General features: G+C 55.5%; 11 protein-coding genes across 11 annotated transcripts; 5 read left to right on the forward strand and 6 right to left on the reverse strand.

Moving 5' to 3' along the window:
- Position 1: 1 nt before the first annotated feature.
- Positions 2-1,235, forward strand: L969DRAFT_55580 (uncharacterized protein; the record flags this gene model as incomplete). Its single annotated transcript, XM_014709246.1, has 3 exons — positions 2-668; positions 723-848; positions 895-1,235. The coding sequence occupies 3 exons, from the start codon at positions 2-4 to the stop codon at positions 1,233-1,235; spliced, it is 1,134 nt and encodes a 377-aa protein (XP_014564732.1).
- Positions 1,196-5,741, reverse strand: L969DRAFT_91165 (uncharacterized protein). Its single transcript, XM_014709247.1, has 6 exons — positions 5,227-5,741; positions 4,760-5,175; positions 2,709-4,706; positions 1,889-2,657; positions 1,628-1,837; positions 1,196-1,577 (listed from the first exon to the last, which is right to left on the reverse strand). The coding sequence occupies exons 1-6, from the start codon at positions 5,697-5,699 to the stop codon at positions 1,214-1,216; spliced, it is 4,230 nt and encodes a 1,409-aa protein (XP_014564733.1). The 5' UTR covers positions 5,700-5,741; the 3' UTR covers positions 1,196-1,213.
- Positions 5,699-10,864, reverse strand: L969DRAFT_97517 (uncharacterized protein; the record flags this gene model as incomplete). The annotated part of the gene is made up of 14 exons (XM_014709248.1): positions 5,699-5,950; positions 5,996-7,259; positions 7,306-7,405; positions 8,065-8,189; positions 8,264-8,280; positions 8,334-8,490; positions 8,550-8,759; positions 8,812-9,287; positions 9,342-9,743; positions 9,825-9,982; positions 10,040-10,069; positions 10,377-10,459; positions 10,497-10,668; positions 10,786-10,864. 14 exons carry the CDS (start codon positions 10,862-10,864, stop codon positions 5,699-5,701), a joined length of 3,525 nt encoding a protein of 1,174 aa, XP_014564734.1.
- L969DRAFT_91167 (uncharacterized protein) lies at positions 10,517-12,739 on the forward strand. Its single transcript, XM_014709249.1, has 5 exons — positions 10,517-10,764; positions 10,816-11,012; positions 11,083-11,155; positions 11,234-12,576; positions 12,635-12,739. Exons 2-5 carry the CDS (start codon positions 10,944-10,946, stop codon positions 12,674-12,676), a joined length of 1,527 nt encoding a protein of 508 aa, XP_014564735.1. The 5' UTR covers positions 10,517-10,764; positions 10,816-10,943; the 3' UTR covers positions 12,677-12,739.
- Positions 12,740-12,755: 16 nt separating this feature from the next.
- Positions 12,756-13,144, reverse strand: L969DRAFT_91168 (uncharacterized protein). Its single transcript, XM_014709250.1, has one exon. It carries the CDS (start codon positions 13,105-13,107, stop codon positions 12,850-12,852), a length of 258 nt encoding a protein of 85 aa, XP_014564736.1. The 5' UTR covers positions 13,108-13,144; the 3' UTR covers positions 12,756-12,849.
- A 493-nt stretch (positions 13,145-13,637) lies between these two features.
- On the forward strand, positions 13,638-15,481 carry L969DRAFT_55496 (glycoside hydrolase family 20 protein; the record flags this gene model as incomplete). The annotated part of the gene is made up of 4 exons (XM_014709251.1): positions 13,638-14,693; positions 14,744-15,089; positions 15,137-15,266; positions 15,313-15,481. 4 exons carry the CDS (start codon positions 13,638-13,640, stop codon positions 15,479-15,481), a joined length of 1,701 nt encoding a protein of 566 aa, XP_014564737.1.
- On the reverse strand, positions 15,205-17,508 carry L969DRAFT_91171 (uncharacterized protein). The gene is made up of 8 exons (XM_014709252.1): positions 17,467-17,508; positions 17,329-17,411; positions 17,195-17,275; positions 17,030-17,144; positions 16,832-16,976; positions 15,758-16,779; positions 15,310-15,705; positions 15,205-15,263 (listed from the first exon to the last, which is right to left on the reverse strand). Exons 1-7 carry the CDS (start codon positions 17,467-17,469, stop codon positions 15,514-15,516), a joined length of 1,641 nt encoding a protein of 546 aa, XP_014564738.1. The 5' UTR covers positions 17,470-17,508; the 3' UTR covers positions 15,205-15,263; positions 15,310-15,513.
- Positions 17,509-17,670: 162 nt separating this feature from the next.
- On the forward strand, positions 17,671-18,822 carry L969DRAFT_97522 (uncharacterized protein; the record flags this gene model as incomplete). Its single annotated transcript, XM_014709253.1, has 3 exons — positions 17,671-17,779; positions 17,831-18,653; positions 18,705-18,822. The coding sequence occupies 3 exons, from the start codon at positions 17,671-17,673 to the stop codon at positions 18,820-18,822; spliced, it is 1,050 nt and encodes a 349-aa protein (XP_014564739.1).
- Positions 18,823-18,834: 12 nt separating this feature from the next.
- Positions 18,835-20,956, reverse strand: L969DRAFT_97523 (uncharacterized protein; the record flags this gene model as incomplete). Its single annotated transcript, XM_014709254.1, has 3 exons — positions 18,835-19,485; positions 19,534-19,699; positions 19,764-20,956. 3 exons carry the CDS (start codon positions 20,954-20,956, stop codon positions 18,835-18,837), a joined length of 2,010 nt encoding a protein of 669 aa, XP_014564740.1.
- A 210-nt stretch (positions 20,957-21,166) lies between these two features.
- On the forward strand, positions 21,167-23,218 carry L969DRAFT_68132 (uncharacterized protein). The gene is made up of 5 exons (XM_014709255.1): positions 21,167-21,905; positions 21,954-22,452; positions 22,502-22,626; positions 22,674-22,734; positions 22,782-23,218. The coding sequence occupies exons 1-5, from the start codon at positions 21,249-21,251 to the stop codon at positions 22,907-22,909; spliced, it is 1,470 nt and encodes a 489-aa protein (XP_014564741.1). The 5' UTR covers positions 21,167-21,248; the 3' UTR covers positions 22,910-23,218.
- L969DRAFT_20538 (uncharacterized protein) lies at positions 23,015-26,429 on the reverse strand (the record flags this gene model as incomplete). The annotated part of the gene is made up of 5 exons (XM_014709225.1): positions 23,015-23,084; positions 23,138-24,334; positions 24,384-24,713; positions 24,761-25,005; positions 25,056-26,429. 5 exons carry the CDS (start codon positions 26,427-26,429, stop codon positions 23,015-23,017), a joined length of 3,216 nt encoding a protein of 1,071 aa, XP_014564711.1.
- Positions 26,430-26,509: the final 80 nt, after the last annotated feature.

Raw genomic sequence — 26,509 nt, forward strand, 5'->3', positions numbered from 1 at the left:
GATGGCGATACAGACCGACGCCGGCACTGCACAGCCAGGCTTCCCTCGTCTGACCCGAGCTGATGTGCTCCAGTGCCAATTCTCAGCTTGGTACCCCGACTTCAGACGACTATCACCCAAAGCGACAGTCGTGCGCCTGCCTGAAGACTTTCGACGCTGGCTAGAGTCAGACGGCCTGATCCTCCCCGAGGGATCGGGCGATATCGAGGATGACGACAGCGACAGTGAAGCCGCAGATGCGTCGGACACACGCTCAAATGATCAGCATACCTCGAGTGCGAGGCGCGACCTTGAAGAGGCAGATGAGGACATTGAGGAGGTGTATAGCTTCCCTCAAGTCGATACTCAGCTGCGCGCCATCATCGACAAGTACGATGGCCTCGTCTTCCCCAAGCTCAATTGGTCAAGCCCAAAAGACGCGGCATGGATCTTGCCCGGCAAACCACTCGCCTGTAGTACACCGGCAGATATCTACTTGCTACTCAAATCGTCAGACTTTATTGCTCATGACCTTGATTATCCTTTCGAGCACTGCTTCGATGAGCACGATCACGCATCGACCCCTCTGCCGCCGCCGCCGCCGCCGCTTGAATTGGTCCTGAAGCAATGGTTTGAGATGCCGCACTCGCAAGAATTCCGCTGCTTTGTCTCGTATCGCAAGCTGCAAGGTCAGCGTCTCCGTCTGCTTCGATCGACCTTGGCTGACATGCGATACTGGACAGGAATTTGCCAGCGCGACCACAATCACTTCGACTTTCTGGATGATGCCGCACTCCAAGATGAGATCAAGCTCAAGATAGCAGGCTTCATCGAAGAGCAAGTCTTACTAAGATTTCCGCTGGCTCATTGTACGTTCCCATGACACGTACAAGAATTTGGCTCAGTCTGGCATAGTCGTCTGCGATGTCTATCTCACACGAGACCGTTCTCGTGTCTTCGTGGTCGACCTCAATCCCTACGGTCCTCAAACAGACGCCCTCTTGTTCAGCTGGGAGGAGCTGAATCGCCGTGCATTCGCATCGGCCACCGCTGCGCTCGCCCCAGCTCAAACGAACGTGGAACTGAGACTTGTTGATTCTGCGCTCTCGCGTAGCGCAGCAATGCCCTCTTACAGCATGAATCGATATCCCATCGAGGTCGTCGGACTCAGCGAGGGCAAGAGCATAGCAGAATTTGCTCAAAAGTTCAACTCTGCTCTCCAAGAGGCCACAGATCACACAGAGGCATCAACATGAGGAAAACACAACAACAACACCGTACAGTCTCTGCACTCGTCGCTCGAGGCACTACATCGCGCTAGCCCTGCTGACGCGGAATCGTGGTATCGTAAAGCTTCATCAGATCGGCCTGCCCTCCCTCGGTTTGGGAGAACGCGTAGCCGTTGTTCTGTCGCAAGTGCTGCACAGCGCGCACTTTCTTGATAGCCTGTCGTTGTAACACAGTCAGCATGCATACGTGCGGTTCCGCGATGGCATGCCCTCTGGAATTGAGCCATCCGAGGCCGATAGTCGGGCAGATTGAGGGCCTGTATCTCTTGCACAATATGATACGGCTGTGGATTGAACAACCGCTTGTATCTACATGACGTTCTGTAAGCTCTAGCACCCGGGGTCAGCCGCATACGCACGATTTCCAACCAAGATCACGCAAGAGGCAAGCGACCGGTAGCAAAGCAAGGCAGAAGTAGAACACCGGTGACGCCCACAAGCGCGGCACGATACCGTGATACTCGGTCGCAAAGCCGATAATAGGCGCCAGCGCCTGAAAGGCCGGCAGAAAGACGGCGGCAAACAGGAATGAGCCAGGGATCGCCATGACAGTATATTTTGTCCATGTGCTGTGCTCTCCCGCGTCAGCCGTTTGCATCACCGCAATAGGGGGAGCCTACTTTGCGACGAGGGCGGCCTTGAGCAAGACGGTCAGCAGGACGCACATATAGACTGTCGTGCCGAACAGCCATTGGCCCGCATCAAGGCCGTCGGTCAGGACAAGATCATCCCAAAAGACGCCTGCCGCGCAGACAAAGATGATAATCGAATGATATATGGCATCTAAGAACCAGCACCAAAAGATGCGCTTGGTGAAGAATGCGTTGCGCTGACCTAGCAGGTATAGCTCTGGGTATCGATCTAGCATGCGCGCATTGACAAATTGGTCGAATACGCCCAGAGCAAGTGGCGGTAAGACAGTGAAGAAGATGTTGTACATGGTGAGCGTCCATGACTCGTAAAGCACTTGACCGGAGAACGAGCTGTTAAAGGAGAACCAGAAGCTGATTGCGCTTATGACCGCATTTTTGTAGAAGCTGTACAGGATCAAGAGCGATAGACGGCGGTAGCTCCACGCGCCATGCACCAACAGCAACTTCTTGAGATAACGGAATTGGGAGATCGCTACGTCGGCGGATCGCGCAGCTTGCAAACCCTCGACGCCAGAGATGCCGACGCCGAGGTGAGCGGCCTGAATCATGCCGATGTCGTTCGCTCCGTCGCCAATGGCGAGCAAGATCGCCTTTTCGTTCTTCTTGACGAGCTTGACGACTAGCGCTTTCTGCAATGGCGAAACCCGACAGCAGACGACTGCTTTGCATTTGACCGCTAGACGTAGAAAGTCCTTCGAGAGTGGCTTCTCCAGCGCGAAAGCGAGGCTCTTGCCATCTATAATCACCATTTGGTCAGCAAATGCCACAAAAGCATGATCCAACGAACCGATTATCAAAGCGAGCGGTGGCACATCTACTTTGCCATCGAGCATTGCCAGACGCTTGTCTATGAAGGCCTTTGTGGCCAGTGCATCGTCCTCATTGATGATGACAAGCTCCATTGCATCCGAGATGAGGCGGCAAGAGAGACCGATGTTGATCGCAGTCTCTTGCCTATCGCCAGTGAGCACCCAGACTTTGATGCCGGCTTGCTGTAACGTATGGATCGTGTCGGGCACGCCGTCTTGCAGCCTGTCTTCTATCGCTGTCGCGCCCAACAGCGTGAGATCCTTTTCTATGAGTTCCGCCGCTTGATCGAGAGCCTCGCTGCGTCCGTTGATTGTAGCAGCCGCCCTGTCATAGACTTGAGACCACTGGCGATATTCATCTTCCGGTATCTCTCGCATTGCGATGCAAAGGGTGCGCAGACCCTCGGTCGCGTATTGCTGCAGGTGTGACAGCGTGTCCGTAGTATAGGATTGCTGGCCTGACATGCGCTCGAGGATGACCGTGTCTGCGCCTTTGCAGTAGAGCTTGATCCGCCCATCTGGGCCTCGCAAGATCGTCGACATACGTTTGCGCGTGCTGTTGAACTCGCACACGTTAAGCACCAGATGCTCTTCAGATCTGCCATCAACATCAATTATGACGGCGTGAGGCTTTCGCGTCGTAAAGCGATAGTCAAGCATCTCTGCGCCTGACACCAGAGCAGCTTCGTCGGGACTCGAGGCTTGATAGACGATCTTGCTGGCTTTCTGCTCTGGTATGACAGTGTGGCAAGTCGCAAGCAGGGTCAGGAACTCCTTGATGACGTCCGCTAGATCAGGCGCCACCGCATGCCGTTTGAGATCCGTGAAGGAGAAGACGTCCGCTCCAGTGCTTTCGTCGACATGATCTGCGTATCGCTTGCCGGCAATCGAGCATTGTCGAAACTGCATCTCATTGCAAGTCAAAGTGCCTGTCTTGTCGGAGAAAACATATTCGATCTGGCCAAGCTCTTCGACCAGACTGGACGTCCGACAAAGGGCTGCTGTTTTCGTCTTGTCATAATACATGTCCAAGTCGGCATTGATGAGCACCGCCTGCTGAAATTTGACGACCTCCATAGTTACGATGAGTGAGATGGGTATCAGATTGTTGTACAAGATGATGAAGGTCAAGATGTCTTCGACGAATGTCATTGTTCGGCTAGACGCAGTCTCTGAGCCCAGCAAGAGATACCACATTTGGTCGCCATACACATGCTCCCGAATGTAGGCGCCGAACGCTGAGCCGAAGCCCAGCAAGAGCAGTATCAGGAAGAGAAAGAGAATCTGGACGTTGACCATGCGCTCGACCGCAGTTCGCTTGACGGGCGTAGCAGTCGCATTCCGCATGAGCTTGGTCTCGTGGCCTGTAAAGACGACGAGACCGTACATCCACGCGGTATTGCGCAGCTGTGCCCCTCGCAAAAGTATTTGCTGAGGGCTCATGGGCACTTCTCTGAACGCTCCTGACTTTCGGGGCACGGCCAGTGTGCCTTCGTAAGTATAGAGCGAGTTATTAGGCTGTTCGGATCTCAAGTAGCCGTCCAGACCGGCGATCGCCTCCGGGGACATGAGATGCGCCGTCTCTGGCGAAGCCTGCTTGATTTTCAGATTCGTCTCGCCGTCCAGATTGCTCGTTTCGATATAGCAAAGGCCATCGGGCTCGCTACTACTGAGCAGCAACAGATCTGCAGGAAACGAATCGTCTGACACCAGGCGAACGATGTCGCCGACTCGCAGATCTCGCCATTGACGAGCGACAAAGGCGCGATCTTGTAGCACGTTGACTTGTCTGCCATTGAGTGCACGATCGCTTGCATGCCGCTTGAGATCCTCCTGCAGCTCCTTGAATGCGGCGACGAGCAGCACGATGAAGAGCGGAACGATTGTCGTGAACCGATTCGTGGGCGAAACATTGGGAATCTGCTGCACGCACGCAGTGAATAAGAAGAAGACGTTTGCATACTTGCTGAATTGCTCTGCAGGAAGCCGGTGAGCTTGTAATGCAAGGGAGAGTGAACAGAGCACGAGCCTCCTAGGAACTTTGGCAGGAAAGTCGCGAGATTGTACTTTGTTGTCGAAACAGAATTGTTCTTGTATCTCTGTTGAGCGTTGCGCTCTGGATCGTTGCAGTAGATCTTGCGCTCGGATCCATCAGACCCAGAAGATCCTCGGCCGAAAATGTCGCCAAATCTTACTCGCCGGCGCTTTCGAGGCCTGTCGCCTTTTGGGAGCGTATCGAGGTAGTCTGTCTCGTCAGCAGTCGGCTCGCCCTTGCTACTTTTCGATGCTTCAAAGCATGTCGGTGGGTATGCTGCCTCTGTCAGGGGTATCTGTGAGGCTGACGAGCGACAAGCGGGTTTGCGCTCGCTGCTGTACGGTGATGCTTCGCGCGAGCTCGCAGAAGGGAGGCCCGAGTACTGCTCGGAAGTCATCTTGGCTGATCTACTGGCGTCAACCTCATCAGCCTCGCCGATGTGGTGATGGCGTGGGACTGACATGGTCTCGTATGGCTCGCGTCTCACCTCTGCCTCGTCCTGAGCGGTACCGTGCGACCAAGCAGACTGTGCGCCATACGAGGCTGGGTTCTGACTCTGCAGATACGTTCTGGCTTCATAGCCCGAGCTATGCAAGCCCGGTGAGTCTATCGGCTCTGCAGGATAGTCGCTGGCATCCCATGGCGAGTGATTGGATTGCGCGAGTGACGGTGAGGCTGTATGAAGAGCAGTCGAGCTCTTGGCAGCCGAGTAGGGTGGATAAGCTTCTTGGTCAGATCTCGAACAGTTTTCGTATGGATTGTGCGAGCGTCCTGGCTCGTTGCCGAGTGATGAACTGTCTTGCTGCCGCGTTTGATGACCGAGCTCATCATTCCCCTGGTCGGGCTGCAGGCCTGAAGCTGCTCGACCGTGCTGCATCCTGGCATTCACACGGGGCGCTACATCGACGCCGTCTGGGCCTCTCCATGCTGCCATCAGCCGCTCGGATGCATCGCTTGTCCAGCGGCAGTACGCGACGCGCGGTGTCGCCAAGCGCCAAGCGCCAAGCTCGAGTAGCTGAAAATCAAAAGGCGTCGCAAGATCACATCGACGGCAGGCTTGCTCTTCACATGGTCTACAACAGGATATGGGCATGCTATGTCTTCATGATAGCTCAAAGCTGAGCGTGGCTTTGCCATGCGTGTCCCTCGACGCTGTCCAGATGGTGTCATGCTCGCATCGGCGGTCTGCGCACCCGAACAGCGAGTCACAGAGGCGGACCGTCAGATTACCTTACTCGCGCGGAGCTGACGAATCTTTTCGACATCGTAGCCGAGTTCTTCTGCAAGAACTTCGGCAGTATGCTGAGCCAGGACGGGCGGTGGACGGTTTACCGGCATTCTTTGACCATTGTAGTACATTGCAGGAGCGAGCTGCTTGATCCTACCCGCTCGAGCATGCTCAACTTCCACCACTACGCCCCTCGCCTTTGCTTGTGCATGTTCAAAGGTGCCTTTGATATTGTTAATGGGCGCGAAGGGAATACCCTTGCCCGTGAATGCTTCGACCCATGATGTAGTAGTCTGAGCTGAGAGCGCTCGGGTTATGAGATCCTTCAAGATGGCTCGATTGGCGACACGATCGCCGTTTGTCTTGAAGCGAGCCTCGTCCGACCAACCCGGCTGGCCAAGCAGGCGCGATAATATCCTGAACTGACCATCGTTGCCTGCACCGATCATGATGAACGAATCCTTCGTCGCAAATGTCTCATAGGGCACTATACTGGGATGCGCCGTTCCCTGCCTTGTCGCCTCTTGACCAGCGATGAGATAGTTGCTACCGATATTGGCCAGCGAAGCGATTTGCGAGTCGAACAGAGAGGCATCAATCCAAGCGCCCTTCCCCGTCCTCGCCCGACCGAGCAGCGCAGCCATGATCGCTCCGTGCACGTAAAGTCCCGTTGTGAGATCAGTGATCGCCACGCCCACTTTGACGGGCGCACGATCTGGCTCGCCTGTGATGTGCATGAGACCAGCTTCCGCTTCGATCATGACATCGTATCCTGGCGCAGTTCTGAAAGGACCGGTCTGGCCATAACCGGTAATGGACGCATAGATAATTCCCGGATTGATGGAATGACAGTCTTCGTAGCCTAAGCCCATTTCCGCCAGCTTGCCCGGCACATAGTTCTCCACGAGCACGTCCGCCTTTTTGATGAGCTCCTTGACGATAGCTTGTCCTTCTTGTGTCTTGAGATTGAGGCCAAGGCTCCTCTTGCCGCGATTAACGCTGAGGAAATAAGCGGATTCAGGCGGCAAATTAGACCAGTCCGCTTGTGAGTCATCCTTGGTGGTCGAGACTTTCTCAGACCCGTCTTGTGCGAGCGCAGGCGGCGCCGGGTGAGCCTTGGCGCCGGTGCTAGGTGCAAAGGGTGGGTACCATGCCCGGGTATCGTCACCTCTGGTCGGGTGCTCGATCTTGATGACATCGGCGCCCAGATCGGCGAGCAACATGGTCGAATATGGGCCGGCCAGCACTCTCGTGAGATCGACGATCCTGCGAGGCCTTTAGCGCATGGCGCTACAAGCCAGGAGAAACTTGCCTCAGCCCTTTGAGCGGCGGCTCAATGCCACCCCTTCCGGGGGCTGACTGAGCTGCATGGGCAGCAGCTGTCGATAGCTGGCGGTAAGCGAGACGCTGTCCTATCCTGCAGGCTCTACAAGTCGCACATCGAAGCATGGATAATTCGGACGGAGGACGAACCGGAATACGCGTGAGAAGCCGGGGCGCCGGCGCGTCGTTCCATATCCAATCAAGCTTTCGCAACAACTTTCCTGGCTTCTTCGAGCACAGAGGTACCGTCTGTAATGCGTTCAAATTGAGACTGAGCCACCGATATCTGGCTTCATACTCCTACTTTATCAGAGACTCGGCACAAGGTCGCAAAGGCCTGCAGATTCGACCGAATTTGTCGTGTGGGCATTTCGGTGAACCAGCTCGAACTCGATCTGTGAGGACGCGCTCGCTGCCTGCGTGGCCTGGCGAGAGGCTCGCTCACTATCTCTGTACAGCGCAGACCGACGCAAGTGACTGAGATCGTTAGCTGAGATAACGAGCTATCTCTCTTTCTTGACGCTTGCTATTCCCAACAACTTCGCCCCTTTCCAGCCGTCTGCAACCGAGAAACTCGCGAACGCCGCTCGAGAAGGCTATCTCTTGGACGTCTACGTCCGCGCAGAAACGATCGAAACCATCTTGTCCGGCAGACTGTCCATTCGACAGCTGTACCAGGGCGTCCTGGTCTGACCTCACGCTAACCACATTCTTTACATTGTATATACAAGTCCGTTCGTGCCCTCACTGAGAATCTGTGCGATAAGCACGGACTTCGAGACTGGCATGGCATAACGGCAATATACCCACTTTCCCTTGGATGCATCCATTGCTTCGTACATCGCATTCCTCGGCCAGTGAGGTGTCTGGACTCTGAGATACAAGGCTCGCAGGCGTGAGGAATGCAAAGGCGATGTTGCTACTGTCCTACAACAGTGGGCCGTGACTCTAGCTGCTCATACACCTGCTCGGTCGCAGAGCATCAGCTTGTTGATCCTCTCAGACAGGCTGACTTACGAGAACGAACTCCTTCTTGACCCTCTCCCAAGATGAAGGATCAAAAAATACATACGAGCCGCGCTCGAATGTCGCCGTCTTTTGAGTTGGCTCTGTGCCGGTCTCCTTGGTGAGCCATAGCCTGAGCTCCTTGTGATAGCGCCAGTTGTGCTTGTATCTGTAGCCGGATACATTCATTAGTCATGTTGAGCGGTCCCTAGATCGGTGAAGACTGACAGCTCTTGAGCCGCAAACTCTTGCATCACGTCTCTCGGACTGGTGTAGAAGATGAAGAACAGCGTCTCGTCTGAATAAACGCCCAGCTTGCTTTGTGCTGGCGGTGGCTGAACGTTGTAGCAAGCCGGCAGATGGAATTCTGGCTCGATGTGCAAGCCCGGGTGTTGATCTGTCTCTGACCATGGTGAGACAAAGGTAGGATAAAGATTGCTACCCCAGCGTGCATGAGCAGTGTTCACCAGCATATGGGGCCATGACTGACTCTTTTTGATTCAGATCTAATCCCAGCTTCGATAGATCCGTGCCGAGCGACAGCAGGCTGACATCTGGATCATTGCTCCTGATGATCTGCAGTAAGCCTTTGAGACCGAAACGATCTGCCGGACTGAGCAAAACCTGCTGAGCAGGTGTCTGTGGTAGCGCTTCTATCGCCGTCATAGCAGGTTGCGATGCTAGACTAGTCTGTCTGGACGCATTGGCAGCAAGCGTGGCGGCTGCCTGCGCGCCAGATATTGGCCTGGGTCCACTCGTAGCAGTACTATTGAGCGTTTGCGAAGGCGAGCGCGACTGCGTTTGTTGCGCATGATTGTGATTCGCTCCGTTAGTGAGCTGACCGTACGGATTGCCAGGCGCATTTGCATTGAGAGGCGAGGGCTGGGGGGCTAAGCTCCATGGTTGCTGGGAGTGTTGCTGTTGCTGTTGACTTGCTTGAGCGTTGGCTAGCTTGGTGGCATAGTTCTGCACATCTCAGATTGAGCTGCTGTAGGGTCGCTTACGTCACCATCGACTCACCCGCTTCGCATCCTCGCTAGACAGTGAGCCAAGCGTGCCAGACAGCGTCCTGACGCCGTGGTTCGCAGTATTGAGGTACGAGGCCGCCGCGGCAGCAGCGACAGACGAGTGGCTGTTTTGCCGCCTAGCGAGCGCTGCAGCAACGTTGGCCTGCTCTTGTTGTTGTTGCTGACTGCTCGACATGCCCGTACCGAGACCTGGCGCGTTGGAGAGCGAACTGATGTTGCCCAAGCCTGGCGGCGGCGGCAAAGGATTGCTAGCCCCGTCCAGAGCCGGAAAGTCGTCCGGAGTGACGCTGAAGTCAGTGGCAGGCTGACCTGTTGTAGCCGAGGTCCGTCTGAAGGCGTTGATGCCGTTTGAGCCGGTAAAGTGATGATGTTGCTGATGGTGGTGATGCTGCTGCTGTACCGAATTCAAAGAAACGAAAGCACCCGATCCGTTAACGGTTGATGATCCCAGGGGAGGGCCAGGAGGTAGACCTACACCTGCTTGGGAGGCGTAGCTACCTCCTACTGCGCCGCTGGTGCCCGCACTCGCGCCGGTCGGGGCCGATCCAAAGAGGTTGCCCTGGCCGAACAGGTTCGAGTTGGCGGATAAGGAGTTGGGATGACCCGAGCCTGGAGCCCCAAGGGCTGGAAAGTCTGAGAGGTCCAGATTGATCTATTTCGCCAGGATGGGCTTAGGAGGGCAAATTTGACCGTTCTCTCCTCGTCTTGGCTTGCACTGGACTGCGAGTGTACAAGCGAAAGTCAGCGCTGTTCTCTTGTGCACTTGCGGGCAGCGAGTCAGAGGGAGGGCAGAGACTGACGGCCGGGCGGGGCATACAACAGCGCGAGCGGCCTTGTGGTTCGCCAGCAGCGCAGCGCCAATGCTAGCGATGGCGTGCCTGTAGAGTATCGATTCTGCGCTGTTGGCCCGCCTGCGAAAGCAAGTCGGGGCTCTGCGCGGGCTGAAGCGGAAAGGGGGAGTCTCAATGTCGAGGCAAGAGCGAGTGTACGTGAATTGGATGAGGCTGGAATGATGATCGATACTCACGTTTGGCTTCTCCGGGCAAGGACGGCGAGGAGGAGGCTGATGATGATCCGGCTAGCCTGGTCTGCTGTAGCTCAGACGATAGTCTGAGGCGTCTCAGTAGTATCGCCTGCCAGGTCACACTTTTCCACGTCGCTGATGGCAGTCCGGTCTTGTTCCGCGGGATGCCGCACGACGCTCGATAGCGCACCCGTGTCGATGTCCAGGCTCAAGTTGCACTCTGCTTGAGCCTCTGCTGATCGTACGAGCCTCTTGCAGCCTCTCTGACCGACTTCAATCTCGCGCGCGGGACTGGCTCGACCAGCAAGCAAGCAAGCGGCGGCTCACCAAGCACGCGCGCCTTGCAATTGCCTGCAAGCTGAGCAAAGCCGGGCAAGCTAGTGGCAGCAAGGTCCGTGATCGGCAGGCTGACAGGCCAGAGCCGCGCTCACACGGCACACAGTGACGAGCACGACCGATCTCTGACCGGCTTGGGTCCGCTGACGAGGCATCGCAACGCGGTCGAGTCTCCTGTCGAGCGCCAGGAACAGCGGTACCTTGCTTGTCTCTACAGAACATACTCCGTCCGCGATGGCCTACGCTACCAAGCAGGAGTCTGACGACATCTTCAAGATCCTCAGGGGCCAGCCCGCTAACAAGGTATGCCATCTCAGCCCACGGTTGGCCTTGTTTGGGCTGGATGAGCGGTTGACCTGGCTTTGCGAACTAGACCTGCTTCGACTGCTCTGCACGGGCACCTACATGGGCTTCTGCTACCTTTGGCGTCTACATCTGTCTAGACTGTACGTTTGCCTCTTGGCCCTCCAAGCTTTGCGCGTCAGGACGAGCTTGGCTCATCGCGACCATTTTGACGGTGACAGGCTCAAGCAATCACCGCAACATGGGCGTTCATATCTCCTTCGTCAGGTCGACCAATCTCGACCAATGGCAGTGGGCCCAGCTGCGCGTCATGAAAGTCGGCGGCAATGCAGCCTTTAACGCGTTTCTTGCCAAGCATCCCGGCGCCTATTCTCCCGCTGCTTCGACCAACATCAAGGACAAGTACACCTCTCGAGCTGCGCAGCTCTATCGAGACGAGCTTGCGCGCAAGGCAAAAGTTGACGAAGCTCAGTACGGCCAGCGCGTCTTTCTTGAAGGCTTACCGTCCCATCAGGAGGCAACTCAAGCCAACGGTCACACTGCCACTGGCAATGCTGACTTTTTCGACACTTGGGACAAAGAGCCAGCCGCTCGTACTCCCACTCTCTCTGCCCCCGCCACGCCGCCTGTCATAGGTCTTTCACCCCATCCTTCACGACCTGCCACGCCGCGATCTGCTACGCCGACGAACACGGCGCCTAGTCCTGCTTCCTCCGCGACTGGCGGGACCAACGCTACTGCAGCACCGTCATCGGCTGCTGGGCCTCCCGCCTCGCGCACGACTTCCTCATCCGCGCTCAGGGCAGCCAGCGCCAGCGGAACCGCCAAGTCGAAGCTTGGCGCGACGCGTACGACTGGGGCCGGTGTCGGCGGACGAGCCAAGCTAGGTGCTAAGAAAGCTGGCGGTACGATCAATTTCGAAGAAGCCGAGAAGAAAGCACGAGAAGAGGAAGAGCGCATCAAGCAACTAGGCTATGATTCTAAACGCGAGGAGGAAGAGTCGAGAGCCGTCTCGCTCGCCGCGGTATCGGCACCAGTAGCTAAGTCAAATGCGGCCTCGCAGTCAAAGGTTGCAGCACCCAATAGACCGTCGGCTGAAGTCGATCGACTCGGAATGGGCATGGGCAGGCTCGGATTCGGTCAGGTGGCAGGCATGTCCGGCGAAGAAGCTGCACGGCAGGCCGAAGCAGCTCGAAAGCAAGCTGTGCGGAAAGCAAAGGGACTAGACGAGCCCGTCGACGATTCGACGTATGCCCGAGAGAAGTTCTCGAGCCAGAAGGCCATCTCATCAGACCAATACTTTGGCCGCAATTCGTATGACCCTACAGCTCAGCGGGAAGCGCAATCGAGACTACAAGGATTCTCTGGCGCTACGTCTATATCATCCAATCAATACTATGGCATCGAGGAAGAGCCCGAATCGATCGAGGAAGGCATCATGGGCGTGGAAAGCCTCTCTGATCTCGAAGGAGCTGCCCGTCAAGTCGCCCGCAGAGTCATGCAGCAGGCTGGCTTCCAGGATGTCAACGATTTGCAGGATGCTGTCCGCAATGGCGCGCTGCAGGTTAGTCTTCTGCCTCTGCTGCATCTTGCGGAGCTCATGGCTGACACGTGATGTGCAGCTGAGCGACTACCTGGCTAATCTATCTGCTCGCTACGGATAGGCCTTGTCACAATAGCTCATGCAACGTGTTGTGGTCTCATGAATTATCTGCAGCTTAGAGGCGCGAGGCGGCAATGTGGCCGCGGCAATGTCAATGATGCAATGCATTCGTTAAATCTGCAAGCTGTATACTCACTGCACGCGTACTACCACGTGTGGCAAGCCGTGCAACGATCATGTAAGCTCAAGCAAGAGTGAGGCATGAAGCGAGGCAGAGTGAAAATGCAAGTGAAAATCGTTCCTCTCATTAGCTTGACGGCCCGGGCGAGAGATGACTGCCCTGCTCGGTAGCATGCTCGATACCCTGTCGACTTCAAGCCCGTCGCCATCGTCAGGTCTTTGTTGAGGAATGACGACTTTCTGTTGCTGAAGCATTGTGTGATTGTCGCAGATCTTTCGACCCAGACATGATCGCCTCTGCCTCGATGCCATTCTGTTTGCGCGAAGCAAAGGGACAAAGCCTGTCGCCGTCGCGGGGACGTCGGTCAAGGAGGACGAGCTTGCTGCTGAGCCTGTCGCCCTCGTCGAATCAGTGCTGGGTCCTTCTACTCGGGAGTAGCCTGTCGGAAGCGAAGCTGTTGTCCCGAACCCCTGCCAATCCTAACGAAAGCTCGTGCACTTTGAAAGACTAGAGAGTCATATCTTTCCGACGCAGATAGGAGAACAGGCTCAATCACTCGCCAGCTCGAGTCTGTAGTCTCTTGTGAAGTCTATCGACCATCGTCGCGCCCTATGACTGCTATAGAGGAGGCTGTCAGGTTGTCGCATCGAATTTTGGATGAGCATAGACTTGGGATTGTAAAAATCTCCCCGCCGCGTTTTATGCCCCGCCGGAGCGCGCGCCATGCTGACCGTGCGCCAATTCTCGTCACGTGGTGGGAATCCGGACACCGAACAAGCCGAGTCATGCGAGCAGCATGAGGCCGGATATCACACGATTCCGATGGCCTCTTGTTGACATCATGCTCATACTGCTCCGCCTTCTCTGGCTCGCTGCGCCTACATATTGTCTTTGGCCGTCGCCTAGCGGACCAATCGCAAACGGCAGCGACGCACTATTCCTATCTTCCAATTTCCACGTGGTTCTGTCATCTTTGACTTCGCTTCCGCCAGATCTTATTGATGCAATCAAGGATGCACAAGGCCAGATAGACAATGATGACTTCGAGCGCCTCACCTTGGAAGACGATCGTGAGAAGCTCCGTGATGCAAGAACGGTAGCGCGTATGACCCTTGAACTTGATCCTCATCGCACTCAACAAGAAAGCCAGATCAGGTCGATCACAGACGACGTGAACTTGGACTTTGCTCAGTGGGCGGAGAATGAAGCGTACCGTCTGCGCATCAGCGAACGCTCATGCGTCCTTTCGGCGTCTACCTCGCTAGGCTTCCTGCGTGGCCTACAGACGTTTGTACAGCTCGTCTACACTTTACCGCTAGACCCAGCAGCCGTAATTGATGACCAGACAGTGCTCGCGAGCGCAAAGCGAACGAGATACATATTGAATACGCCCATAGATATATCGGACAAGCCAGCCTTTCCCGTCAGAGGGCTCATGGTCGATACTTCGAGAGCCTTTCTGCCGGTAGACGCATTGCAGCGTCTCCTGGATGCCATGAGCTGGTCGAAGTTCTCACTACTTCACTGGCACATGACCGATGCGCAATCGTGGCCACTCGAAGTCACGGGCTACCCTGAACTACTGCAAGCCGCCTACAACAGCCAAAGCATCTACAAAGCGAGCAAAGTAGATGAGCTCGTCGCCTTTGCAAATGCTCGTGGGATCCAGGTCATGCTCGAGATCGATATGCCTGGCCATACTGCCTCGATAGGCCTTTCTCACCCGGATCATGTTGCCTGCCATGATGCCATGCCTTGGCAAGCATATTCTGTTGAGCCACCGGCAGGTCAGCTTCGCATTGCAAGCGATACCACGACTGCCTTTGCTCGCGGCATTGTGCAAAGTGTTGCTCGCCGATTTGCAGGCTCACTCTTCAGCACAGGCGGCGATGAAGTCGTGCGTGATTGGTCGTATCACTTTTGCGGTCATTGATAGCATGCTGCCAGAATACAAATTGCTACGCTGAAGACGCAGCAACGCAGCAAGCACTCTCTGCGAGGAACAGTACTTTGATGGATGCATTGAGTGCATTCGTTAGCCAATTGCAGGACGCTGTAGCAGGTGCAGGCAAGAGGCCAGTCGTCTGGGAAGAGATGGTGCTTGATCACAACATCGCTCTTCGCAACGATACCGTCGTCACCGTCTGGCAGACATCCGAGAACGTTCGCAAGGTCGCCCAGAAAGGCTTTCAGATCATTCACGCCGCCAGCGATTATTTCTATCTCGACTGCGGCATGGGTGCCTGGCTCGACAATATGCCGAATGGCACGTCATGGTGTGATCCTTACAAAAGTGGTTTATTCTGTTGAGTCTAGCTACGTACTGACCTGACAAGGCAGCATGGCAGCGAATGCTGTCATTTGACCCCTATGCTGCTCTGCAGAGCAGACAACGGCATCTTGTACTCGGCGGACAGGCTCTTCTGTGGTCCGAGCAAACGGACGAGACCAATTTCGAGCAAAACATCTGGTCAGTCTCTTATGCAAAGACATGTGCATGACTGATAGGTGAGCAGGCCTCGAGCGGCAGCCATCGCTGAGCGTTTCTGGTATCACAATCCAAACGACGACACAACATTATCGCGACTGCACGAGTGGCGCTACCGGCTCGTCAAGCGCGGTATTCGAGCTGTACCACTACAGCCACATTTGTGCGTGCTCAGACCGGGCCTTTGCAGCCTGTAAAGTCATTCAGATGCATGTTGTACGACAACCGTTTACGGATCTGTATCATCCCACGCTTTGTTCTGCGGCGGTGGCGCGATGCCTGCTGCTTTTGACATGATGATGGCATCGACCCGCAAGACAGACAAAGCTGCTTCGGTCGCATAGTCGATTGCACACTGTGTAGCTTGCAAGAGGTCATAGATCTGGGCTTTGTGAGTATCGCAAGTCCCATTCGTCTCGCCCTGCATCTCTACTGATCAGCATGACATACGGGAGCACATTACGGTCACTTGCATCGATGTCAACGCCCGTGGCCATGCCATCCTTGCTCGAGTGGGCAGCGTACAGTCGGCTCAGTACTTCTGTAGCATCAAGACCGGCATTTTCTGCGAGTGTCCGCGGCACGACCTCGAGTGCCTCTGCATACTTTTTGATCGCGTGTTGGGCCAGACCGGGCGTTTTCTCGCCATACTCTGCGATCTGCTTAGCAAGCTCGATTTCCGTAGCGCCCGCGCCGGGTATGAGCCTCTGATCCTTGATGATGCCCTTGACAACGTTCACTCCGTCGTCTACGGCTCGCTCGACATCGTCCATCTGGTTTGTCGTGGCTCCTCGGACGACGACAGTCGCTGTTCGAGTCGTCTCCTCCTCCTGCCTGAAGACGGTGACGCGATCGCCGCCGATCTCAACTGTCTCTACAACGTCGCAGAATCCCATTTCCTCGGGTGTCGGCGCACCTAGTCGAGCTAATGGCGTTGCGCCGACAACTCGGCAAAGCCGCCTTAGCTCGAATTTAGACATGATCTTGATAACGACGATATTGAACCGATTGAGGTAGTGCAGCGCAAGTTCGCCGACCGATGAGCCGCTAACGACAACGTTCACGCCCGCATCCGCAAGCTCTTGGAAGACTTTCTCGAGATGCTTTTCTTCTCCTCGCGAAAAGCCGAGCAATTCTTCTGCGGACTTCAAGAGGACGGTGCCCTTGGTCTCTGTCTGCGCGATATCAATAGCGCAAGTGAAAACTCCGACTTTGGCGTGTGTGGCTTTCTTGATGGTGCCTTCTGGCTCTCGGCCAAAGACCATGCCTGAAATGACTCGGCTGTCGCTAAGACCGCCGCCCATGATCTTGACCACTCGGACGTTATCTACATTGAAGCCAGTCGCTTTGCTCGGCATGACCATGAGCGCCGCTTCGGCCACTAGTCGGGCCAGCAGGTCCTCATTGCCGTATTGCTTTGCAGCGATGATGGGTCGTAGCGCTGTTGCAAGCGAATCTTGCGTCAGTGGTAGCTCAAGCTTCTTGATCTCCAGCGCTGTGCAACACATGAGTCAGCGGTGACATGTGCTCGGCTGTGCTAGACTTACTTTGTAGGACCTCGTCTACTTTGTCGCGTGCCAGCTCATAGCCTCCGATGATCTCGCTTGGATGTAGTCCCAATGTGATCAGATGCTCTGCTTTCCGCAGCAGCTCGCCGGCTAGTATCATCACGAGGTTCGTCCTATCCCCAGCCTGTCAAGACCTTGGCGTCAGACCAGCGCGTCTTGAGTGTAGAAAGGCGTTACCTCTGCCTCTTGTTGCTGTGAGGCCATGACGACAACCTTTGCGGCAGGATGAATGACTTCGAGCTCTCGTACGATCGTTGCTGCATCGTTTGTGACAAAGAGCTTCTCCAGATGACTGCAGGCCAGTCGTCAATAGGTCTTTGCAGCGAAAGACGAACACGCTACTTGATGACCATCTTGTTGCGCCCATTGGGTCCAAAGCTTGTCCGCACAATTTCCGAGAGATTACACACGGCTTCTATGTTTCTGCAAGTCGGCATGATCAGTAGGAGCTGCGAGAGCGACGCTCAAGGACGTACCTGATGACAGCTTCTTCGATCCCTTGGCTAAAGCTGTAGCCATCTTTGAAAAGCCCCGGGCCACTCTGCGGAATCTTCAGCGACTGTCAATCACTCAACGGCATCAGCGTAGACTCAAGTCGACCAGACAAGACCTGCCATGCCTGTCACAACTTGGTGCGTCGGTGGATCAGCGAAAATCGCAGGAGCAATATCGCTTTCGACTAAAGTGCCCCACGATCGACGGCGCGCTTCCGCCTCGGTAAACCGGCGAGCCGAGGCACTTCGACCAGCCTTTTGTTGGGCATGGCAGCGCCGGCGAGCTTTGCGTGTAATCACACAAGGCAGTAGCGAATAGACAGGATGCGCACAGGCTTCGTAGACTTTCTCAAGGACCAGTATGGTCGTCTGCCGCCCATAGGCAAGCATGATCTCTCTGGCAAAGTCGTTGTCGTCACAGGCGCCAATTCAGGTTTCGTTCGGCCTTCACTGCAAAAGAACATCACTCATCGCGTTTGTACAGGTCTCGGCCTCGAGACGGCGCGACACCTGTCTCAGTTCAAACCCAAGAAGCTCATCCTGGCCTGCCGCGATTCAGGCAGGGCGCTCGATGCCAAAGAATCCATTTTCAACACATGTAATTTATCGGCAGACGATATCCCTGTATGGCACCTCGACCTCACAAAGTATGAGACCGTCAAGAAGTTCGTGCAACGCTTAGAAGAAGAGGCGGGCCGCATCGATTATCTGTTCTGCTGTGCTGGCGTTTCGACCGAACAGCTGTCTTTGACACCAGACGGCAATGAATCCAGCTTGCAAGTCAACGTGCTCGCTAATGCGCTTCTGATCATGCTGCTTCTACCGATGCTGGAGAAGTCGGCAACGCCACAGACACCCTCACGCATCGTTGTCGTCGGCAGTCTCGCGCATGAGATCATCGCAGACCTACCCGACAGTCTCGCCGCCGAACAGTCTACCGAGGAGAAAACAGCAAGACAATTCCTCGTCCAGCTCAATGATGAGAGTAAGCTGGCAGCGGCAGCCAAGAGCAAGTCAGCATCGACCAAAGCGCTTTCGATGGCAATGAGATACAATCTCACCAAATTGTTCGATCTTATGCTCGTTCGCCAGATTGGCCCTCGCCTTCCACAGAGTGTAGTCATGTCCTGCGTCGATCCAGGCATGTGTGCGACACCGCTCGTCAAAGGCTGGCAGTACGTCATCCTCGCCTTTCTCGTAGCAAGACCGGCGTGGAAAGGCGCCCTCACGATTGTCTATCCCGCCCTATCTGTTGCGCCGGAGAAGGCTCGCGGCGAGTACTTTGCTACTTGCCGTTTGCAAACGAGGTACGCCTATGCCCACCCGCGTCAAATCTGGCTGACTGACTAGTTGAGCAGAGTGAGCTACCTGGTCGATAGCGAAAAGGGCAGATTACTAGAAGAACAAGTCAGCAAAGCTATCATAGCGCATCTCAGGACCATCGATACACGCGTGCCAGACATTTTCGCAGAATGAACGCAGCTGCATCTACCTCAACACTGTACTAGACGGCGATAGGACCGCCTCCTCTGTACTCAATGTAGCATGTCTATGAGGCACATTCCAGGCATTCCAATCGCCACTGAAGTGATGCGACTGACGTAACCGCTTACTGCGCGATGCTGTCATTGAAGCAGGCTGCGGCTTTCTGGGCGTACCGCGTAGCACAGAAGGCGTTCTGCTCGGCGATGCGTTGGTGGCAGGTAGCAATAGCTCGTCTGATTCGACAGTAGAAATAAGCTCGTATTGTCCAGTCAACTTGGCAGTCAGGATGCCCACTAATCGTTTGAGCTGCGTCTTAAAGACAAGAGGCACTGTCGAGATGAGTGTGACAAGCACGAGCTTGATGACGAGTGAGGGGGACCAGATGGAGCCTAGCGCGTCTGCATCTATCGCCGACACTTGCGCTAGCAGTTGACCCACCTGCGTTGTCGTGAAATTGTAGGGCCCGCTGCCGATGACCAGCGTGACGAAGAAGGGCAAAAGCGGCACCGCCAAGACACCGGAGACGATATTGAGCACTGAGTAAGGCAGAAGCGGAAAAAATCGCGCTAGCAGTAGGTAGGAGAACAAGTCGTCAGGATTGCTGTCCAGATGACCTTTTGTGATCGCTAGGGGTCTCGCGAAGAATCTCTCGACCTGCGGTGAAATCAGCATGTGATGCAGGCAAAGTGAATAGGGGCTCACTAGGTCTTTGCAGATAGCCGCCATGCCGTAGGCGGCAGAGCTACCGACCGCGGTCAAAAGGCAAGTGTAAATCGTGCCGAGGAATGTGCCATACAGTGCGCCGAATAGGATGTTCATTAGTATTGAGCCGGGTATTGAAAAAGCCTGCTTGAAGACAAACAAGCAACTGGCAAGTGCGTGGAAGCATCAGCATCGCCTGCATACTATATATGCTGGCAGCAAGTGCTTACCATAAGATCGTGAAGACGTGCAGGCTCTGGCGTGTGCCAGCTGCGCCGTACTGCTTGAGCGCGAGCGTCTGGGCTCGTACATCGCTCAGACTGTGCGGCAGCTGTAGTGTGGGTATAGTGGAGACAAGATAGACGACCAGTCCGAGTGAGATAACGAACAGTCCCGCCAGGATGAGCATTGGCCTCAATAGCGCATGCAGGGGTCTGCCTGATGGCACTGCCGGCGAAGGTGCAGATATGCTGCCTGTCCGCGCGATCTTGCCGGTCTGATCTTGTGGGTAGGGTGAGAAGCCTTGCGGACCATTTGACCAACGTGTAGAGCGCGGATGCGAATTGTCAAATGCCAGGTCATTTGCAGCTTCGAGATCGGCTTGACTGTTGTAGTACGACCAGACACGACTGGGCATCGCAGTCCATGGTCCTGCGAGAATCGTTGACGCGCGCTCTCGACCTTTCCCGTGAGGTCGAGGCGGTGACTCTTGCCATTCAGTTGGAGGCGTCCTTGGCGGGGATGAATCTGGACTGGAGCCACTTGTCAAGTCTCCCGATAGAGACGGCGCTCCGAGCTTGTCATCAAACTCGGAGTCAGTCTGGAAGGAGGAGCTTGAGCCGGATGCGACCGCCGCTGACGACTTGGATCTGTGATCAGGCGACGATGTCAAAGGCGAAAGAGTGTGCGTATAAGCACGCATCGTCCGCGGCCGACCTGTGCTTGCGCTCGAGGTGGCACTGTTACGTCTTGGTACAGCGCTGGACGGCATCTGACGACTTGCGTATGCATCCGTGTCTGTACCTTCAAGTGTCGCCTCGCCGGATGCTAAAGTCCGCGCTGTAGCAGAGTTGATCAGTGACCGTGCTCTCTGCCTGGTCGTGATGCTCGTCAACGGCAATCTCAAGGCGGAAGGAGGTAGCAGGCTTTCGGCAGGCGAGGCAGGCGCGACGAGCTCGTCCTTCGCCATGCTCACTTGCTCCTTCGGGCTCCCCATTGCCATGGCTGGCGTAGCACTGCCAGCAGAACCTCCGGCCTGACTAGAGCCGAACAGATTCGAGAGGGAAGCTCTTGTGGGCAGAACGAAGAGCGAAGAGGAGCGCTTGATGCCGTTCCGACTGGAGTAAGCGGTTGTGCCTCCTGCTGACAAGCCGGACGCGGATGCCACCGGAGTGCTCGGTGCACCATCAGTACCTGTCGACATGTCGTACAGCTGATGCTGCTTCGATGCCAAGCTGGCCTTGGATGGCCCGAGCGCCGCTTGAGGAGTGCGGCTTCAGACTGGCGACCAGGCGTCGAGGCATGCGCAAAATCATGATCAACACAGGCGACGAGCAGTTCGGCCATCGGTCGAGCGATCTCCTCGATCGTTTTGCTCGCCGTCGTCTTGATCTTGTCGCGCGCAGCAACGACAAGTCAAGATCACAGCATGATATGCATTGTCTGCACGGATCCCTGCTCATGAGCATGACACGATAGCCAGACTACACATCAAGATGTCGACCAACAAAGGCAATGCGGCCAAAGAGACGCGACAGAGCTCAGACAATTCTGACCGAACACTGGCTGAGACGAAGGAAGACAAAGATCCCTTCCTTGTCTCGTTCGCAGACGACGACCCCGAGTCACCGCTCTCGTGGCCAGCATGGAAGCGTTGGTCTATCGTGCTTATCATCTCCATGGGCGCGACTTGCGTCACTTGCGCATCCAGCATGGTTGCATCTACCTACACGGCAGTCGAGCCAGAGTTTGGCATCTCTGAAGAAGTCGCTACGCTCTCTTTGTCCTTGTTCGTCTGGGGCCTCGGTATCTCGCCACTGTTCCTCGCCCCACTATCGGAAACCTACGGCAGGCGTCCAATCTACCTGATCTCATTCGCGCTATTCCTGCTGTTCAACATTCCAGTCGCTGCCGCCCACAACGCAGCAACATGGCTCGTCGGACGTACATTGACTGGCTTGTTCGCCGCGCCTTTTCTCAGCGTGGCAGGCGGTAGCGTCACAGACATGTTCAGTGGACCCAAGACTGGCCGGCCGATGGCGATCTTCACTGCGTCACCCTTCATAGGTCCGGCTGCGGGTCCCATCTTGGCGGATGCCATCAACGCACATCAGAATTGGCGTGTGACATGGTATTTCATGCTTGCTTGGGCTGTGAGTCCTGCCGCTAGTAGGCTGCACCGAGCTCATTATTTCTTGCAGGGATTGCAATTTGCAGCGCTCGTCTTCTTTGTGCCAGAGACCTATGCACCGGCATTGCTCGTCAAGAAAGCAGCCCGATTGCGCAAGCAGACTGGCGATGATAGATACCAGGCCCCTTTAGATCGACAAGAAGGCTCCATCATCAAAGAGGTCTTCATCTCTTGCGCGCGTCCCTTCCAGCTGCTTGCCTACGAGCCCATGTGCGCTCTACTCTGCAGCTGGACCGCTCTCCTCCTTGCGATCTTGTATGTCTTCTTTAGTGCCTACAACATCGTATACATGGACGTCCACGGCTTCACCCTACAAGAGACCGGCTTCACTTTCTTCGGCCTCTTGCTCGGCGTCATCCTCGGCACCGCGACTTCGCCCATCTTCGAGACACTTTATAGACGCTCCGCACAGCGGTTAGGTCATCAGCCGCCCCCGGAGATTCACTTGCGTAAGGGCATGGTGGGCGGCCCACTGCTCACAATTTCCCTCTTTATCTTTGCAGTCACAAGTATGTGCGAGCTGTCTCTGGTGAAATTTCGACTGATCCAGTCCAGCAGCGCATGCACACCCTGCAATCAGCATAGTCTTCAGCGTACCATTTGGTGCCGGCGTTGTGCTCGTCTTCAGCTCGGTTTTCACGTATCTCACCGACGCTTACAGGCCTTATGCTGCGTCTGCTCTGGTCAGTACAGCACAGCACAAGCTCGAGCTTGCTGACATGTGCATCAGGCGAGCAACTCTGCGACCAGATCTGCCTTGGCAGGCGCGCTGCCGCTGGTTTCCAATCAGAGTGAGTCGCAAATGTCTGCATGACCACAATCCGCTGACCCAGCTCAGTGTACCATCGTCTCGGCACCATTGGCGCGACGTGTCTCCTGGCTGGTCTCACTGCCTTGGCAGTGCCACTGCCGTTCATCTTTTCGCGCTATGGCGCTCGGATACGCAAGAACTCACGCTTTTCGTAATGCGCACTCTCTGTAACGTGAGCAAAATGTATTGATGTACAAAAGCATGTGATAGTCTATACAGTCCAATATATAGTGTTCAAGTACAGCCATTAGCAAAGATCATCAGATGCCGGGGTCTGGGCGAGCGTGGCGGGTCAGTGCCGCTGACAGCTCTTGCAGGGATACCGGTTTTCTGCATAGGCAAGCGCATCAGTAGCTGCATTGACGGTCGAGCGTAGAACCCACGTCAAGAAGTCGTCCATGCCGACTGCCTTGCATGCAGTCTCGGACTCTGTCGTCACGTTTGCTGTCAACGCGAGAATGGGTAAACGGCCTTGCAGCTCGCCGGAGCGTTCCTTGGCGCGAATGAGCTGCGTTGCTTCGAAGCCTGACATCAGAGGCATGGACAGGTCCATCAGCACGCAATGATAATAGTCTGTGATTGCGAGCTCGACTGCGATCTGGCCATTGTCGGCTGTTCGGCAACTCCAGCCGAGACGTGTGATGATTCTGCTCATTAGTCTTTGGTTGATAGGGTTGTCTTCGGCCAGCAAGACGAGGCCTTTCGTTTTTGAAGGCGTGCGATCGACTGGGGGCCGGATAAGTCGGTCTGGTCGATCTTCTGGTGACGTCGAAAGTGCGACATGCGGCTCTGCTGTAGCTGTAGCTTCTTCTGTACTGTCGAGGAAGCGAACGCTCCGGGCGGGCAAACTGTCCATAGCCGTCGTCTCGATCTCTTGACCGAGATAGTGATCCGGGTCCTCGAGCAGCTTGACGACGAGATGTAGGACAGTAGGGCGCTTAATGAGGATCACCCGGTTCGTTGCGTGCAAGTCCTTGTCGCCGACTATCGTATCCGGATCGCTGTCGTGCACCACGACGAAGACAGCCTTCCTCTTTTGAGCGAGGAATTCAAGTAGGACAGGCGCAGCAGCTAAGCTTTGTGTATCGGTCCAAATTATGTCGCTCTCTTGCGCCAGACTTTCGACAGTGGCATCTGGTGACAAGGCGGAGGCAGGGAAGCCCAGTCTGGTGAGCAGCTCGATGACGAGCTCCTGAGTGCGCTCGTCACGACAGCTGACGACGCAGCGATTCGTTCGCGGCCCTCTTTCTGCAAATTCTTCTTGTCTGTTGTCTGTCGAGAACGTGACTGGTAAAGTGACAGAAAAGGTGCTGCCTTTGCCTTCTGTGCTCGAGACTTCGATTTTGCCGCTCATGCGCTCGACGAGCTGTCTCACAATGGACAAGCCTAGGCCACTGCCATAGAAGCGCCTTGCATACGTTGCATCGGCTTGCCGGAAAGGTTCAAAGATGGATGACCGGAAGCTGGCCGGGATACCGCAGCCAGAATCGACCACTTTGACGAGTAGGTTGTCCGCGCTTCTTGAGACATCGACGAGGACGAAGCCAGCCGATGTCGCTTTCAGTGCGTTGGATAGCAGACTTCAGAGCCATATCAGCTACTGTGGGCGCGACAAGGCAGAGAACCCACTTCATGATGATGCGTAGTGCATACGTCTCGTCGAGGAAGAGTGTGTCTGGCACATCCTCCGCCACGACGACGATAACATCTACTCCCTTCTGTAGCCCGACGGGCTGTCCGTTATTCTTGTCGACGGTCATTCGCCCCAAAGATTCGAGCAGCTTGCGGATTGCGACTTGTACCGGCCGCGCTGATGACTCCGAGTTACCTCGCTCTAGCTTACTGAAATCTAGGACGTTGCCGGCGATAAGATTGATGCTGTGACAAGCCTGCCGTATGTTGCCCAGGAAGTCCAACTGCTCTTCTGTGAGATCAGTCCGGAGGAGCAATTCTGTGTAGCTAAAGCTACAGTCAGCTTCGCTTCCTTGGCACAGCAGGAGACATACCCAGTGACTGTGCTAAGCGGAGTACGAAGTTCGTGCGACGCCACAACAAGGAAATTCTTCTGAAGTGCTTGAGCTTGCTCTGCAACTTCGGATGCCGCTAGCGCTCGCCACATCCGCCTCTTAATCCAGACTGTCTCTGCCAAGCGATTACGCGCTGTTGTTGCAGAGTGAGCAAGGACTGCGCTGAAGACGACACAAGTGAGAATCGCTACAACTGTGATCGCAAAGGGCAGCGCCGGCGGATACTGCTTGTGCGAATGAGTGCCTGTCAGGGAGCGATTGGGTGAAGACTTACGCCTGCATCTGCTTGCGGAGGCGAATAAGAGTAAAAGATGGCGGCATGCTGACCGGTATAGTGCATCGATGCAACGCCTGTAGCGGCGGTGAAAGAAAAAGCGATCTGCTTGAAGAAGCTGACCTCAATCGAAGGAAGCCAGACTGTCGCAACAAGCGTGACGACGTATGCGACGATGAAAGACAGTACGATGACGAATGGGCGCCATTCGATGAAACCGTGATCGATGCGCATAGCTGCCATTCCTTGGTAGTGCATCGTGAAGACGGCGAGGGCCCAGAGAAGAGCGCGCATGCAGGCGCCGAGCGTGAAGCCCCGTCTCAGATCATCGAGAAGGTCTTCTTTCCAATCGTGTTCCGAATCGCCGTTGTTAGCACGTCGTTTTAATCGCGCCTTGACATGAGATGGCAAACGGAGCTCTTGATCAGACGTATGCTCGCTGGGATCAGTCGTCTCGTTACGCGCAGCTGAATCTGACGAATTACTGCTATGCGCGGAAGGACGTTGCCGCGATCGGCCGCGCTGTCCACTGCCGTGGCTGCCGTCTGAGCCGATTCGTTGCAAAGAGTGCGAAGGTGTCGCGTCGACAAGTGCAGGCTTTATGCTGTCGCTAGATTCCCGGCGACTTGGTCTTGATGAGGGCTTGCTTGAAGGCGTCGAGTAGCTTATACTGCTGTCTGAGCCACTCAGCCTAGCAAGTGTTGGCAGTGGGCGTGGTGCGGGTCGTTCCATGGCGGAGTGGCTGCTATGTCCATTAGCGAGCCTCTCCTCTTGCTCGTCCAGTAGCCGTCCCCGCTCGACAAGAGCCTCTTCTGGGTCGTCATCAGGCGCTGTGTAATTGCTATGACTACGACTCGTCTCGGTCATCCGGTCGCCGTCCTCGGAGCCCGATGACTCTGACTTGTGGCCGATGAGCGGCCTTTGCGATTCGAGGTCTCCGCCTTGGTCGTCTTGTGACGCAGATTGCGGGTTTAGCCTTGCCTTGATATACCGTGTCCACTGCTTCAGCCGGAGATGGCGGAACACGTTGCTTGACAGAGCTGCAAAGGTGAAGAGGACCGCGACAACAGCCGACATGACCGTCGTGAAGGGCTCGAAGGTGACATTGACGTCGAATCGGCATGCAAGCATGCCCAAAAAGTGTAGGCAGAAGATACCGCAGCCTCCAAAAGTCACACTGGCTCCGAGCAGCCATAGCCAGCTGCTGCTTCCTTTGGTATGTAGTGCATGATAGTGGTTCGCGATGAGCTGTGTGGTCGTATAGGCGCCCAACCAGGACACGAAGAAGGACAGCACTACGAGCGAAGGATCGAACTTGGGATGGAGTAGTCTGGGCTCGTCTAGCAAGTCGGCCATCGCGCTCGCTGTTGACATTGTGCCACCAGAGCGCCTGCTGCCGGCCGACGATCAAAGAGCGCGGGAATGGACTCGTGCAATGATCGCAAGCGTCGTGG

This window comes from Mixia osmundae (assembly GCF_000708205.1).
Source record: "Mixia osmundae IAM 14324 unplaced genomic scaffold scaffold_17, whole genome shotgun sequence".
Classification (NCBI taxonomy): domain Eukaryota; kingdom Fungi; phylum Basidiomycota; class Mixiomycetes; order Mixiales; family Mixiaceae; genus Mixia; species Mixia osmundae.